Here is a 14,789-nt window from a genome sequence, read left to right as displayed (position 1 = left end):
GCGATCTAATTAGACAAGCGATATTCCTCCAGCCCCTGATAAGGCATACGGAGTTCTCATAACAAATCAAACCTATGACAACCTGGGCAAAACCCTGCGGCCATTGTTTTGATTTCACCGAGAACTTCAGCAAAAGAATGTGCTAACGAGCAAGTCGTATGACATCCTTATTGACGTATCTATGTCCATCCTTACGTCAATCTCGGCACCTTAAAGGTATAAATATTACCGATATTGCCCTATGCAAACACACGCGTGGTGACGAGACGGAGCAGCCATACTTGCCGAAGAGAAGAGCAGAGCAGACCCCGCTGGCGCAGCCCCGCCTTCCTGACGCGCTGAGAGAAGCTGCTTTCTCCTGCCGAGAATTCCAGCCCCGGCGTTTCTGGGCAGCCCTCGCAGGCAGCCTGGAATATCGAGACCAGAGAGAGAGATACCATCCCTCATTCATCCTAACTTCCAGGTACAGAACTGAATAACCCCTCACAGAGAATTCTTTAGTTATTCACTTGGCAAAAACAAACTTAACTTAAACTGTAACTTTCTATTCCCGCCCACGTATTAGGCTTAGGTCAGGTACACGGGGTAGGCGTATTTAGAAACACCAGTTGAGTACGTTTAGTCAAATGTATATGTGTATGTAATATATTTTATTCATCGGGCGCCTTCAGGTGCTGCAAAATGCAGCTGCCCGTTTGGTGTTGAGGCTCCCCAGGAGATCCCCCTCCAAACCCGCGCTCCACGCACTTCACTGGCTTCCAGTTGCCAGTCGGGTTGAATTTAAAACTCTCTCCACATGCCATCGTATTGTGAATGGCAAGGCTCCTGCGTTGCTCAGGAACTTGGTGACCGTGTATGAACCCACACGTAGCCTTCGATCCTCCTGCACAGGGCTCTTAACGATACCAAGAGTTAGGAAAGCCCGCATGGGGGGTAGATCTTTTAGGCATCTGGCGGCCAAACACTGGAATGCTCTTCCTTTAAGCCTGCGTTTGGAGCCATCAGAATTGATTTTCAGAAAAAAACTCAAGACCATTCTGTTCAGCAGGTAGTCGGCGGGGAGGGTGGGTGGAACCTCAGTTTCTCACTTATCACAGCGCGGGGACACGCCGGTGGGCGTACTTCCAAGCGCTCTATAAATGTCCAAAATGAAATGAAATTTTAAAACATCATATGGTTTAGAAACCATATCAATGTTTTTACAGTATTATTTTATACTATTGCTTTTAATGTATGCACTTTACTTAACTATAAGTATTGCAATAATATCGATCCATTTCTCTTGTATGAGAAAAGAGACTGATCAATAAATAACACCTTTTTATTGAACACGCCCGTCTCTTCCTTTTCTCTACATTCTGATGAGACTAAGAATGCACGTACTGACTGAGTAAAATAAATTGCCTTTTGTTCACACGACACTCGAGATATACTCTTGATTAGGGGAGAGCAAAGTTGTCATGTTCTATGGTTGTCAGAAACTAAATCCCTTCTTGTCTAATCAGGGGAGTTAATTCTTTCCTGAACATTCGAGAAAGTTTCTAGTGAACTCTGAGCTAAGCTGGCAAACCCAAAACTTTAAGTCTAGTATCGACAGTAGTAGACCTAGTTAACGTCTGGTCTAGGCCTTTACTATTGTAGGTATTATTCCAATGCGCAGAGCCTATTGGGATGATAGGAACTACACTACATCACAACTTGTCACATTTGTATATAGGTTCTGTATATAGGTTCTAATTTCACCTGGGACACCTCACACTTCTTTCCTCATTCAATATTAAGTTGGCCATAAACAATATTGCATTTATTCTTTGGGCTTTTTGACTCTTCTTCTGTGTTTGTGTATCTTTACCCATGATTAATGCCATTGTGCTGAACTATTTCCATCATTATTAGTACCATTGTTATTGTTTCAATTTTTCCACAGGTGCCATTTTCTCTCGATATTTAACATATACCTGGTTCCTTGTGAATAGGGTGGCCCTTGTTTTTTATGAACACAACACCGGTGAGACTGCGGTACTTACTGTGCCACCAACTTCGGTAGCACTTTAAAACATGGCCCAAGACTGCCATTGCAGCCTGAATGCAGTGTTACATTACCATTTTGACTTTACATTTAAAACCCCTTCCCAAGTCTTAACCTCACCTTGTATTACATATAAGCCACTCTTAAGTTAGGCCGTAGGTAGCCCATAGGGCAGAGTGTGGTGTAGCTAAAAGGTAGGACATGCACTCTTATGTTTTACATGTCCTGGTGGTGAAAAACTGCCAAATTTGTTTTTTCCTACAGCGAGGCCTACCCGCTCATAGGATAACATTGGGGATTCCATATTACATTTAATAAACTGTAATTCCTAATTGAGAGGGGAATACATCTGTCGTGTTTGGTACCTATAGAATTGTAATGATATATTCCCTTTAAAGGCAAATTTTTATTTATCATTATGAGAATGCCACTTTTTTTTAAAGTTGGCATTTTCGCGCTCTAAGCCCTGTGTGCCTGCAGCCTGTCTCTGATGGCATGTCTGGGTTGGGTGATAGCTGGGCTTTGTGTATTTACTGAGACAGTCACACAAGATGGTAGCCTAGGTGTGACTTGATGCTCCATCCTGGCAAGATTGGAGGGAGGAACTAGGCACAACCTTGAATTTGAATAGGCTGTATCCTTTCTGCACACAAAGGGCTGTATTCCCCTCTGTAATGAGTTTGGAGCCAGGTAAGAAAGGAAGGACCTCTGTGCACTACAAAGACCTTTCTTTGAAGTCGCTCCCACTTCAAAGGCAGCACTGAGAAATCGAACTCAGACCCTACCTCTTCAACACACTTATGGACCTTATAATACTCTGTCAGGAAGAAGGACTGCTGTATTACAGAAGGACTACCACTCTGGGCTGCTGCTCTGGAAGAACTGCTTTCTTGCTGTGCTCATCTGCTGCCTGCTGCCCTCCTGGTCTGGTTGAGAAGGGCTGGGACTGCATCACTTGAGTCCCAGAACCCAGAGTGACTCCAAGGGCTAGTTGGCTGACCTCCTGATCTGAGATCTCAGGCATTAAAAGACTTCCAACTATCCTGCTTCTGCACCTGGGCTCTGCCATCTGTGAGTCTGTACTGTAAACTAGTGCCATCTAAGTCCTGGATCCTTAGAAGTGGGCCTGAGGTGCTTGTTTCAGTCAAAACCCATGCATCCTCTCTAGAACTGGTGCATCGGCACCATTGTGTGGATCAGAACTGGTGCATCGCCCCTGTTTGTTGACCAGAACTGGCACATCTCCTCTGATGCAAGGGTCGACATCGATCCATCACCTTCAGAGCCAGCACTGCGTGACGCTCACCCCAACTCGAGGTAAAGACATCCCTGTCGACGACTACCTTAAAAACAACCACGAGAACTCTGCATTGCAGCCCCGGCACTCATGGGAGCCGATACATCGCTGCTGATGCACTGATTAGGGACAGTGCATCTCCACCACTGCAAGGATCAACTCTGAAGCATCGCTTTCACATCGACTATCACTTTAGCTGCATCTACAGGATCTTCGATGTTGACACAACCTGGACTAAAGTACTTTTGCTTGGCGGGCCCAACATGGTCCCTGTAGCCTGTACTTGCTCCATCGCAGTTGGCCTGAACCTTCAACTTTGTCCCAGTTCAGCACAACCAGATGTCCCTTGTCTGGTGCTTAGTGCTATTTGTTACTATTTTCACTTATTTTTTTAAAATTCAATATCTCTGGTTGCACTCAATAAATTTTTGTTGTTTTGCTCCTATTTTATTTACTAAATTAATAGCTATTTTCCTAACTTGGTGTGGAATCTTTTTGGCTGGAGTTTTCACTGTTTTACTTTTTGAAGTGTTGCACAAATACTTGACACTTTGCCTGTTAATTTAAGTCTATCTGCTCTGTGCCAAGCTATCAGGGGGCTAAGGGTAGGTTAATTTGGGGTTTGCTTGTGTTTTACCCTAACAGAAATTGTGGCTACTGCTTGAGTAGGACTTCACCCCCCTCAACTAGTAACCCAATTTCCTTTAAGGGTATTTAAAGGAATTTAAAATGTCACAATGGCACCTCTAATAGATGGAGCAGTATCACAGGATTCAGAATTGTTGTGGCTAGTCACAAATGGCACAAGCAACCTACAAAAAAATATAAATATCAATATACGGACAGATGACAGGATATCACACTTCAGAAAAATCTTTTACAACAACAAGTCTGCTACCACTTGTCTTTGCTGATAAAGAATCAGAGAACATGGCTATGGAGACCCATACATGTGGTTCTTCTCAAAAATAGTGAAAATGAATTCAAGGTCTAAAATGTAAAAAAAAGGGCATGAATTCAACTTGATTCCAGGGGAGTATAACCCTAGGAGATGCTTAAGAATGTCTGTCAGTAAAAAATGCTTCACAGAATTTTCCAGACCAATAAACCTAATAGCCAAGGAAACTTGGATGTCATTTAGGGGTCACCAGGGATTGTTGCTGCGACCCTTGGCTTGTCCCTTGCAACCCCTGGCACTTTTTTTGAGACCCCTGGCCTCAAAGGTCGAAAAATCAGTTCCAAAAATACAGTGAAGCTCTGCATTCCTAATTTTCTGCCTGTTTTCGTTATACTAATAGTGAATAAAATTGCATTTTTCACTATTATTGTAATGAGAAATGGAGCAAACTAAGCTGGTGTGGGATTTTTGGTGGCAGATGTGGTATCTAAAAATGAATTAAATGTATGTTGTGTGAGTGCTAACGGGTGAGAGTGTTTTTAAGAGAGAGCTTGTGTTTGTTTGAGCAAGTGTGTCTGTATATTTAAGCTTGTGTGTGTGAGTGAAAGTGAGCTAGAGTCCATGGTAGGCTGTGAGTGAGATTTTGTGAGTTTGTGAGATTGAGGTACAAATGTACTCTTTTATGGTGTAATGTACTGCTGCAGCAAAGTTGATGCACTACCATGCATCAATTGGAGAGAGAAAAAAAGTGTGCCATATCTACTAAGACGTTTCTTCTTTTCTCTCCTTGTGTGTTGGCACACATTTGACAGCCATGTGTCAACGCACATAACTTTGTGCCATAGTGCAAGGGTTTATGCGTTCTATAAAGCATAGGTTTTGTACAAGAAAGAAATCTTCAAGTAAAAAAAAATGCTTTAAGGCTTTTCCACTTTGTATGTGTGCTGTACAATGTAGCACACATACAAAGAAGAAATACAAGAAGAAATAAAAAAATATTTCCTCTATACACTAGCCTTTGCAAGATTTTGGCACAAATTCCTGTCTACTCATAGGTAGTTGTATGGGAACACCTATGCACCCACTGATGGAATTTCCCTCTACCCACCCAGGGTAAAATAATGAAGAGCAGCGCATAGCGCATCTTTGCGTTACTTTGGGATACTATCAAATGCAAATCCTGATTTGCGTTTTCATAATAAATCCCACCCTAACAATTTGCGCCAGGTGTGTGCCACAAAAGTAATTCAAACCTAGCACAATGCGTTAATACACCTGGGCCTGTCAGCAAGTATAAACGGTTGAGAATGAGTGAGATTAGAGTGAATGCAAATGAGTGATCCATAATGAATAAGAAAGAACCTAAAGAGTTTCAAGAGAATATGAGTGAGTGTGTAATTGATGTAAATGTGAGCAAGAATGTGGTGTGATGCTTTCATGTTTTTTGTTGGCCTGGTCTATGGAAGGTGATTATTGTCTTCTAGAGAGCCCCTGGCCAACATGTTGGTGCTGGCCTACTTGCAGCATAATAAGCATGACATAGTCCTGTGACAAAATACTAGCATTGGCACACGGGAGACAATTATTGGTATAAGGGTCACCAATGCTAAAATACAGGTACTGGATTACTAGAGTTAGGGCACCGACGTAAAAATACTAGCATACTTGGGGGAATTCTTGGTACGTAGACAACAGTGCCTGAAAGCTTGTACTAGCACTAGGGAGGTAGTTTTAGTATAAAGGTTATCAACCTAGCATATGGGATGATGGCAACCATTACAAAATGCTAGCCCTAACATACTGAGGTTAATTTTTACATATGGGGCACCCAATGGTCTATGAATGGCATAATTTGCAAAATTCTGGAACTGGCATACGTTATACCAATTCAATTCACCTTTATCAGTCACAAACAGAATACAACCATAAAATACTTCAATAACAAAGACCATAACATCAATCAAGTCACAGTTAATTTCTCAATCTGACAACCTCAGATAACGAGCCACATAAACGCATGTACTACAAACGGGTGACAACTGTAAGTGCAACAACACATGTCTCACTTGTTTAAAACGCTTATCAGCCAACAGTGGGAGAATGAAATACTTCTACAAAGTTTTATAAAAAGGATAAAACACACAAAGTGCAAAGTGTCCTGAGTTGACGGAAGATCGCTATTACAAGATACAAGGTTAAAACAGTTCAAACTCTTCTTAGTGATGGCCAACAGAAGATGAATCACATTCAAACTCAAACGAGTCAATAAAAAAGCGACGATGATTCGGCATGTCAAGCAATAAATATGGATCTGTGAACAATGAGAATGTTAACAAGACCCAGCCTCTTACAGATGACTAGTTTCATTCACGTGATTCTTTCTCATCCGATTTCTAAGCCATTAAAGCCTTATTTGTCCAAACAGCATTACATTTTACTCTGACATTGGGCGGTCAAAGACCTCAGGGCACCCCATCTTGTCAAAAGTTTGACATGATTCAGCCATGGGATTCTGTGGTGCAAAATCAAGTGATCTACAGGCCCTTAAGATGAGATGGCTAATTCTAATTTTGGATCTCAGCAGTATAGAAAGCAATCAGAGCAAAGGCTTCAGTTGCAAGATGTCAGCAGATACTCCTGCCCCTATTCCTCATTGTAGGAAAGTGGAGTATTATGCAGTGAGACTTGTTAGGCTTCAGTATGCAATACCCGAGCAATGTCCCAAATAAGTCCTTTGGATTCACACTAATAAATCCATTGTTCAGCCCTGGTAGTGTGGAACAGAACAGTCATGTATTCAGCATTTCAGAGTACCAAAATGGATGTTAAGTAATTGACACAACTCAAAAGAAATCTGACACCAATTCATAAAAATAGAGCAGATTTGTATATATTTTCAGACACCAAAGATAGTGGGATGAGTATAAACTGAGTTATGGATTTTGAAACAAAAAATATACCAGTGCATTTCACACTTGCAAAACGATAATGTTGCTGTCAATGGGAAGACACACTAGTGGCACTCGGGATTAAGGGGATGTGTGTCCCAGGACCAGGCTCCGACAGTCATTAGAATTTGACCTTGCTCATAGGGCCTGGGTGTAGAGTTGTCCTGGCTATCCCTGGTGCTGAACGTGGGAGTCCCAGGTGCTGGTTTTTCTGCTTGGATAGTGCTGGTGAGGAAAGGGATGCAAAACTTGACAACAGGGTCACTGAGGCAGCAGGTTGAAAATACTGTGGTTGTACCTGAGGCACAGCGTCGGACAAAGGAAGTGTTAGCCTGACTGGTCACCAACAAGCCTTGGTAGTAGCAAACACAGCTTTCGGTTACTTCGATGTCTTGGAGTCAGGAGGAACACTGAAGCCACCTGAAACTTTTTGGAGGTCAGGACTACATTCCCCACAATGCACTAGACAATTTACTTTTTGTGGCTCATAATTCTTTGCTTCTGGGAGTGTGATTTGCCTGCGGACAGCAGTTGAGATGTACCTCTAGTCCAAGAGAGTTCTGGATTTGCCTTTGGCTTGCAGAGAGGTTTCTCTTTCCTTCGGAGCCAGTCTCTGGTCCAGGATGAGACATGGTCATGCAGTTACAGGATGGTTCCTGCTCATGCAGGTTATCATGCCTTTGCTTTGTGCCGGTCCTGAAGTCACAGTCAAGGGTCTCTTCTTTGTCCTTGGTTGCAATTCAAGCAGATCTGAGGTTCTGGCGCCAGTGGAGTCTCTTAAATCCTAAATTTTGGGGTGTTAGGGGTCTAAGAGGTAGTAGCCAGTGGGCTACTAGCTCCACCTGCTAATCTGACCCTGTGGTGACCAGTTTCTCTGGAGGGTGGCATCTTTTCTACCAGGAAGCCTCTATCCTGCCACATGTTTAAATGGCAGAACTTTTCTCTGCAAAATAGTCCAGATAGCCCATCCTTCTGGAGATGTACTATCTAATTTTGCTGGCTGCCCAGGATGCAAATGTGCATGGGCAGAGGGTGACTTTTCCCTTCTCTGGGAAGAAGCCAGACTGCATATCAGAGGCATTGGGTGCTTTGAAGCTCACTGCATTGATGTGCCACATCATTAGCCATCTTGTCAGGGAGGGAGGAGATACCCTGCCTTCTGAGAGAGGTCATACCTCTTAACAGGGAGCCTAATTCCTGTGTAAGTGGCAGCAGCTGTAGGCCTGGGCACAGGATTGACGCAAACTTAGATTTACAAAGATTAATACACTTGGGCAATGTGCTTCTAAGGATTGTTTTTGTGCAGAAGATATTCCTCCCTGCACAAAAACAATCCTGCTTATAAAGCAGGTGCCTGCAGTGATGCTAGGCTGCAAACAGTCTGCAAGCTCTGTGAGGGAGCAGTAGTGAAACATATCTTAGTATATATGCCGTATTTATGTTCTCTCCCTTTCACGCAGCACAGCACAGCTCACCACATTTCCAGACTGCATTGTATTGCGTGAATGAAAAGTCAATCCTTCCCAGAGGCTCTAATGCACTTATGCAATAGCATTGTAGCAGCTAGGACATCTGCCATGTGTGTGTTGGTGTATCTTGATCACCATACTCTTAGTGTGTCTTTCAGTTGAAATTCTTTCAAGTTTCCTCGTCTTGTCATTATGTTACATCTGCATAGTCTAGGTGTATGTCATTATCAAGTTGTCATCATCTTTTCCTATGAACATGCTTCTATGGAATAATTTCTACACTATCACATGTATTTGTTGGCTTGTCAGAATGTCAATTTCATAGCTCTTCCATAGTCAATCAGACCTCTAAATTTATCTATCTGGTATTTGGAGTGGCGGCTGCTCCCTGAAAGCAGCAGTGGGCGGGAAGGGGGAAAAGGGGGTGGAGGGTGGGGTTTAAAAAAAAAGCACTTAGCTTCCAGCTGCTGCCTCTCCTCCAACCTCTTCTTGGTTTCTCCGGTGCAAACAAGAAGCACCTGGGCTCCAAGGCTCCCAATAGCCAATCACAACACTGCAATGAGGTGTTGTGATTGGTTTGAGCCCCATCGTTTACAGGGTAGGTAATGCAAATGTCTGATAAAAACATCAACAAGGAGATTCAGTAATTTTCTGGAGCGGATGTCTTCTGATGTTTATATTTTGTATTTCGTTGTATGGCATCCTGGAAAAGACTGAAATATGTTATGTCTTTTGTATCTTTAACAGAACCTGGAATGTGGAACGATGAGAAATGCGGTGGATCCATGTCTTTTGTGTGTAAAGTGTATAACCCCCTTGATTTTGTAGGATAAGCACACCAGCCATAGCTTAAAGGACCACACACTGTTGCCTGAATGATTGGAAATAGCGGAAAAATTATAAATCGTTACTTATCATAACCACATGTTGTTAGATAATCAGATGCTGGGGTTTTGGGTAATTGATTGCAAAATAAAATCATAGTATTTAAACTGAAAACAAAAGCTGTTTCATTTTCTATGTTCATGCATATATGCTGTACACTTATCCACACTTTTTCCATGTGAGATTTGTCTTTGATCCTGTGTGAACCTTGAAACTACTGAGGCTCTTTGTTTTGCCTGGCTACTATTTCCATACCAGAAGTTGGGAGGAGTCAATTATTGATGTCAAGGACTTAAAGAATGAAGAGCAACTTGAAAATGTAAAACTGCTAATTTAGAGTGGTGCAGAAAGGTCCAATACACATAATAAAATATGTTAGAAATTGGGTTCCTAGATTACTATCGTATGAGCCCTAGTCAAGCAATAACCACAATCCTAGTCAGGGTAAGGCAGATGTACACCCTAAATTAACCTATGCTCACTCTCTGGTAGCGTGGCACAGACCTGACAGGTTTGATTTTATAGACAATGTGTAAAGTATTTGTGCAACACTTCAAACATTAAATCAGTGAAAACAAGCTTAACTTTGGAGGCAACGTGTAAAGTATTTTTGCAACACTTCAAACAGTAAATCAGTGAAAACACCACACAAAAAAGATTCCACACCAGATTAGAAAAATAGGGTAAAGAGTTGCGCAGCAGCTGTTCTAAAGGCGATGCATCAGTTCCAGATTCAGGAGGCTGTGGCAATGCGAGTCTTTAGCAATGGGTCCAGTCCATGCAACAGCTGCGATGCATAGATTCTGCTAGAAGATGCACCACTCAGCCGAGGAGACATGTCCGTTCTGTTCAGGGGTGCATCGTTCAGAAGAGAATGCATTTGTTCTGCTGAAGATACACTTTAGGTCCATTTCCAAGGGTCCATGATTGGGGAGGCACCCGTTGGCAGGGCAGACTCACAGAGGGCGGAGTTTAGGTGAAGAACCAGGTTGGTTGAAGGATTTTATGTCCCTGAGACTTCAGATCAGGAGGCTAGACAGCTAGTTCTTGGAGGAACACTGGGTTGAAGTGATGGAGGTCCAGTCCTTCTCACCCAGGCAGGAGTGAAGCAGGAGTCCAAAAATCAGCAGTCAACAGAGTTGCAGTCCTTCCAGCAGCACAGCTGTCCTACTTTCTGGCAGAGTCTCCACAGATCCAGAAGTGTACTGAAGTGGTGGCATCAGAGGTCCAGTTCTTATACCCAGTTGTGCTTTTGTAATTGGGAAGACTTCAGAGACATACTTTTGAAGTTCACAGAGGTCCTCCCTTCCTGCCCTGGCTCCAGACTCAAATCAGGGGTTAATGCAGCCCTTTGTGTTGGGACAGGACACAGCCTATTCAGGTGTAAATGAGGCTGGGCCGAGCTACTCCCTCCAACCCTGCCAGGATGGCCCATCAAGTCAAAGCTAAACTCTTGTTGTGTGTGGCTATCTAGAGAGAATAAAAAAGCCCAACTGTCACCCACCCCAGACATGTGATCAGAGACAGGCAGCTGGCGTCAAATGGCTAAAGTAAGAAAAATCCTACTTTATAAAAGTGGCATTTTCAAAAGTACAATTTAGAATCCCACTTCACCACATGGTTTTCAATTGGGATTCCAGAGTCACCAAACTTGAAAAGTCAATCTCTTCATAAATGGTGATTCCACTCATAGAATATATTAACGTAATCCCAATGCTATCCTGCGGGAGAGATAGGCCTTGCAGCAGTGAAAAGGAATGTTTCTCACTACCAGGACATGGAAAACTTAAAAGTACATGTCTGGCCTTTAAAATACATGGCACCCACCCCTCTGAGTTGTCCACAGCCTACCTTGGTGTGACTTATATGTATAAAAAGGGAAGGTTTGGGCCTGGCAAAAGGATTATTTTCGTCACTGTAGTGAGGCATCATCTCGCCCCAAACAATCGCACAGTTAATTGTGCCTACCAGGCAATTATTTGTTTATTTGTTCACCGTAATCACTGTTTATCAATGTACTCCATAGTATTCCAAACTTATTATCACATATTCTCCAACTTTTATTCGAGTTCACACGCAGAGTGTGCATGCCATTTCCAATTTTTTTACTGTTCAAACTTTGTCCATCCGGACCTTTTGAATGAACATGACTGAAGCATCAATTCATTTCAGGCCGCGTTTATTCCATAAAAAATACCCAAAGTATTTCGGGCTCAACGCCCTTCTTCGGGGGTCACTGTGAATAAATCATAAATAAACACAATTACAAATTGTGTTCATCACTCCGGTTTAACATTTCCCAATGCTACCCCAATTATAAAAATATTGTGTGATGCCAAAAACATTTTTGCCACTTATAAAAGATTTGCACAATACATGTGTTACGAAAATACCAAACAGCCCAACTCATACATTCCCCTTTTTTTATATTTTTGATGCTTGTCACATTCCAATTTTTTAAATTGAAACAAACCTCTCGTGTGTACTCGAACAAAAGTTGGAGAATAAGTGATAATAAGTTTGGAATACTATGGAGTACATTGATGAACAGTGATTACGGTGAACAAATAAACAAATAATTGCCTAGTAGGCACAATTAGCTGTGCGATTGTTTGGGGCGAGATGATGCCCCACTACAGTGACGTTTATTATCCCAGTGCCAATTGGGCATGGCACTTGACTCAATCAGCACACACTTTTTGGATAAAAGAAGACAAGTTTGAGAAGTTCGAAATACGAGGTGTGCATCCTGCCCCCACAGTGACAAAAAGGATTATTTTGCCAGGTCGGCATGGCAGTGTAATGTGCACACACAGGCCCTACAATGGCTGGCCTGTTACATGGTTAAGGGCTACGTAATTGGGTTGCACAATCAGCGCTGAAGGCCCACTAATAACATCTAATTTACAGTCACAGGGTACAGGGAGTACCACTTTACTAGGGACTTATAAGTAAATTAAATATGCCAATTGTGGATGAACCAATGTTACCATGTTTAGGGAGAGCGCAAGCACTTTAGCACTAGTTAGCAGTACCAGCAAAAACAAGACACGAACAGGAAGGGCAGAGGAGGAAGACACAACGTTGGGGGGAAGACCACTTTTAAGTCTGTCAGGTCCAACAAAATAATATTTGTTTTCTATAACATTGAATCCCATAAACACTAATAGAAAAGACCAAAAGATGAGGGGAAACATTAAATAATCAAAGTCATATAGATTTATAAATCCAGCAAAAAGCAGAAAAACAATAAAAGCAACAACGCCTCCCATATGTCTTCCCTGCCCCTGCTCAGCACCAACATGTGGGATTCAAAGCACAGAATGGCTGTGTCACACAATTCCCACTGAGTGCCTACAATCATGCTTTGCACGACCTACTCGTGGTTTGTGTTTTCAGCAACAAGGAGAAAGCGTGTGTGTGGTTCCAAGTACAGGCTGTGGCTTCTGCATTCTCTACCTCACACAGGCCTGTTGTTATTGTCCTCCCAGTGACAGGCACCACTGAATCCAGCGCCCCCGAAACCTGACAGTGACTTGCAGAGGGACTGTCTCACATAGAATAAGCTGCTGATCCTGAAAAGTATTTTTTATCACTGTGCCCCGACCAGTGGTGGCAGCCCAGAGCAAATTCCTGTTTACCATCTGCCACTCACTATAAACAGAAGCAATGGACCGCACTCCGCTAGCCCCTCCTCCGGGTCGCCCCTTGGGATTCTGGTACTTGGTGTAGAAGAGTGGTTCACCCAAGTGGGTGCAAGTATGTACTTGTAAGACTGATGATCTCTAGACCCGATCCATCTCCCGGGTTTGTGGATGTCGCCCGAGACATGGCTCGGGTTTCGGGATGACTTCCCTCATCAGTAGAGAAATGGTTTAGGGGTGGAAGAGAAGGCCGCCAAACAACCGTCAAAGGCCTTGTTGCCCAAACCGGCACGCAGGTGCGTAGTCCAGGAGCCCGTCGGCTCAAGGCTCAAGGGAGCCATTTTGTAGAAACAGAAGCAATGGACCGCACTCCGCTAGCCCCTCCTCCGGGTCGCCCCTTGGGATTCTGGTACTTGGTGTAGAAGAGTGGTTCACCCAAGTGGGTGCAAGTAAGTACTTGTAAGACTGATGATCTCTAGACCCGATCCATGTCCCGGGTTTTTGGATGTCGCCCGAGACATGGCTCGGGTTTCGGGATGACTTCCCTCATCAGTAGAGAAATGGTTTAGGGGTGGAAGAGAAGGCCGCCAAACAACCGTCAAAGGCCTTGTTGCCCAAACCGGCACGCAGGTGCGTAGTCCAGGAGCCCGTCGGCTCAAGGCTCAAGGGAGCCATTTTGTAGAAAAAGAAGCAATGGACCGCACTCCGCTAGCCCCTCCTCCGGGTCGCCCCTTGGGATTCTGGTACTTGGTGTAGAAGAGTGGTTCACCCAAGTGGGTGCAAGTAAGTACTTGTAAGACTGATGATCTCTAGACCCGATCCATGCCCCGGGTTTTTGGATGTCGTCCGAGACATGGCTCGGGTTTCGGGATGACTTCCCTCATCAGTAGAGAAATGGTTTAGGGGTGGAAGAGAAGGCCGCCAAACAACCGTCAAAGGCCTTGTTGCCCAAACCGGCACGCAGGTGCGTAGTCCAGGAGCCCGTCGGCTCAAGGCTCAAGGGAGCCATTTTGTAGAAACAGAAGCAATGGACCGCACTCCGCTAGCCCCTCCTCCGGGTTGCCCCTTGGGATTCTGGTACTTGGTGTAGAAGAGTGGTTCACCCAAGTGGGTGCAAGTAAGTACTTGTAAGACTGATGATCTCTAGACCCGATCCATGTCCCGGGTTTTTGGATGTCGCCCGAGACATGGCTCGGGTTTCGGGATGACTTCCCTCATCAGTAGAGAAATGGTTTAGGGGTGGAAGAGAAGGCCGCCAAACAACCGTCAAAGGCCTTGTTGCCCAAACCGGCACGCAGGTGCGTAGTCCAGGAGCCTGTCATCTCAAGGCTCAAGGGAGCCATTTTGTAGAAACAGAAGCAATGGACCGCACTCCGCTAGCCCCTCCTCCGGGTCGCCCCTTGGGATTCTGGTACTTGGTGTAGAAGAGTGGTTCACCCAAGTGGGTGCAAGTAAGTACTTGTAAGACTGATGATCTCTAGACCCGATCCATGTCCCGGGTTTTTGGATGTCGCCCGAGACATGGCTCGGGTTTCGGGATGACTTCCCTCATCAGTAGAGAAATGGTTTAGGGGTGGAAGAGAAGGCCGCCAAACAACCGTCAAAGGCCTTGTTGCCAT

The 14,789-nt window shown here is 44.0% G+C and overlaps 1 protein-coding gene across 2 annotated transcripts in view; it reads left to right on the top strand.

Moving 5' to 3' along the window:
• The window catches only part of LOC144828776 (lectin-like), a 136,587-nt gene extending 126,942 nt beyond the window's left edge, over positions 1-9,645 (top strand). For both annotated transcript variants that reach the window (XM_078687244.1, XM_078687243.1), the window contains exon 6: positions 9,389-9,645. In XM_078687244.1, the coding sequence (XP_078543370.1) occupies positions 9,389-9,474 (86 nt within the window). In that variant the 3' untranslated portion in view covers positions 9,475-9,645. The remainder of the gene's footprint in view (positions 1-9,388) is intronic.
• Positions 9,646-14,789: the final 5,144 nt, after the last annotated feature.

The sequence above is a fragment of the Lissotriton helveticus genome, chromosome 4_1 (genome assembly GCF_964261635.1).
Source record: "Lissotriton helveticus chromosome 4_1, aLisHel1.1, whole genome shotgun sequence".
In the NCBI taxonomy this organism is placed as follows: domain Eukaryota; kingdom Metazoa; phylum Chordata; class Amphibia; order Caudata; family Salamandridae; genus Lissotriton; species Lissotriton helveticus.
This window is presented reverse-complemented; position numbering and strand designations above follow the sequence as displayed.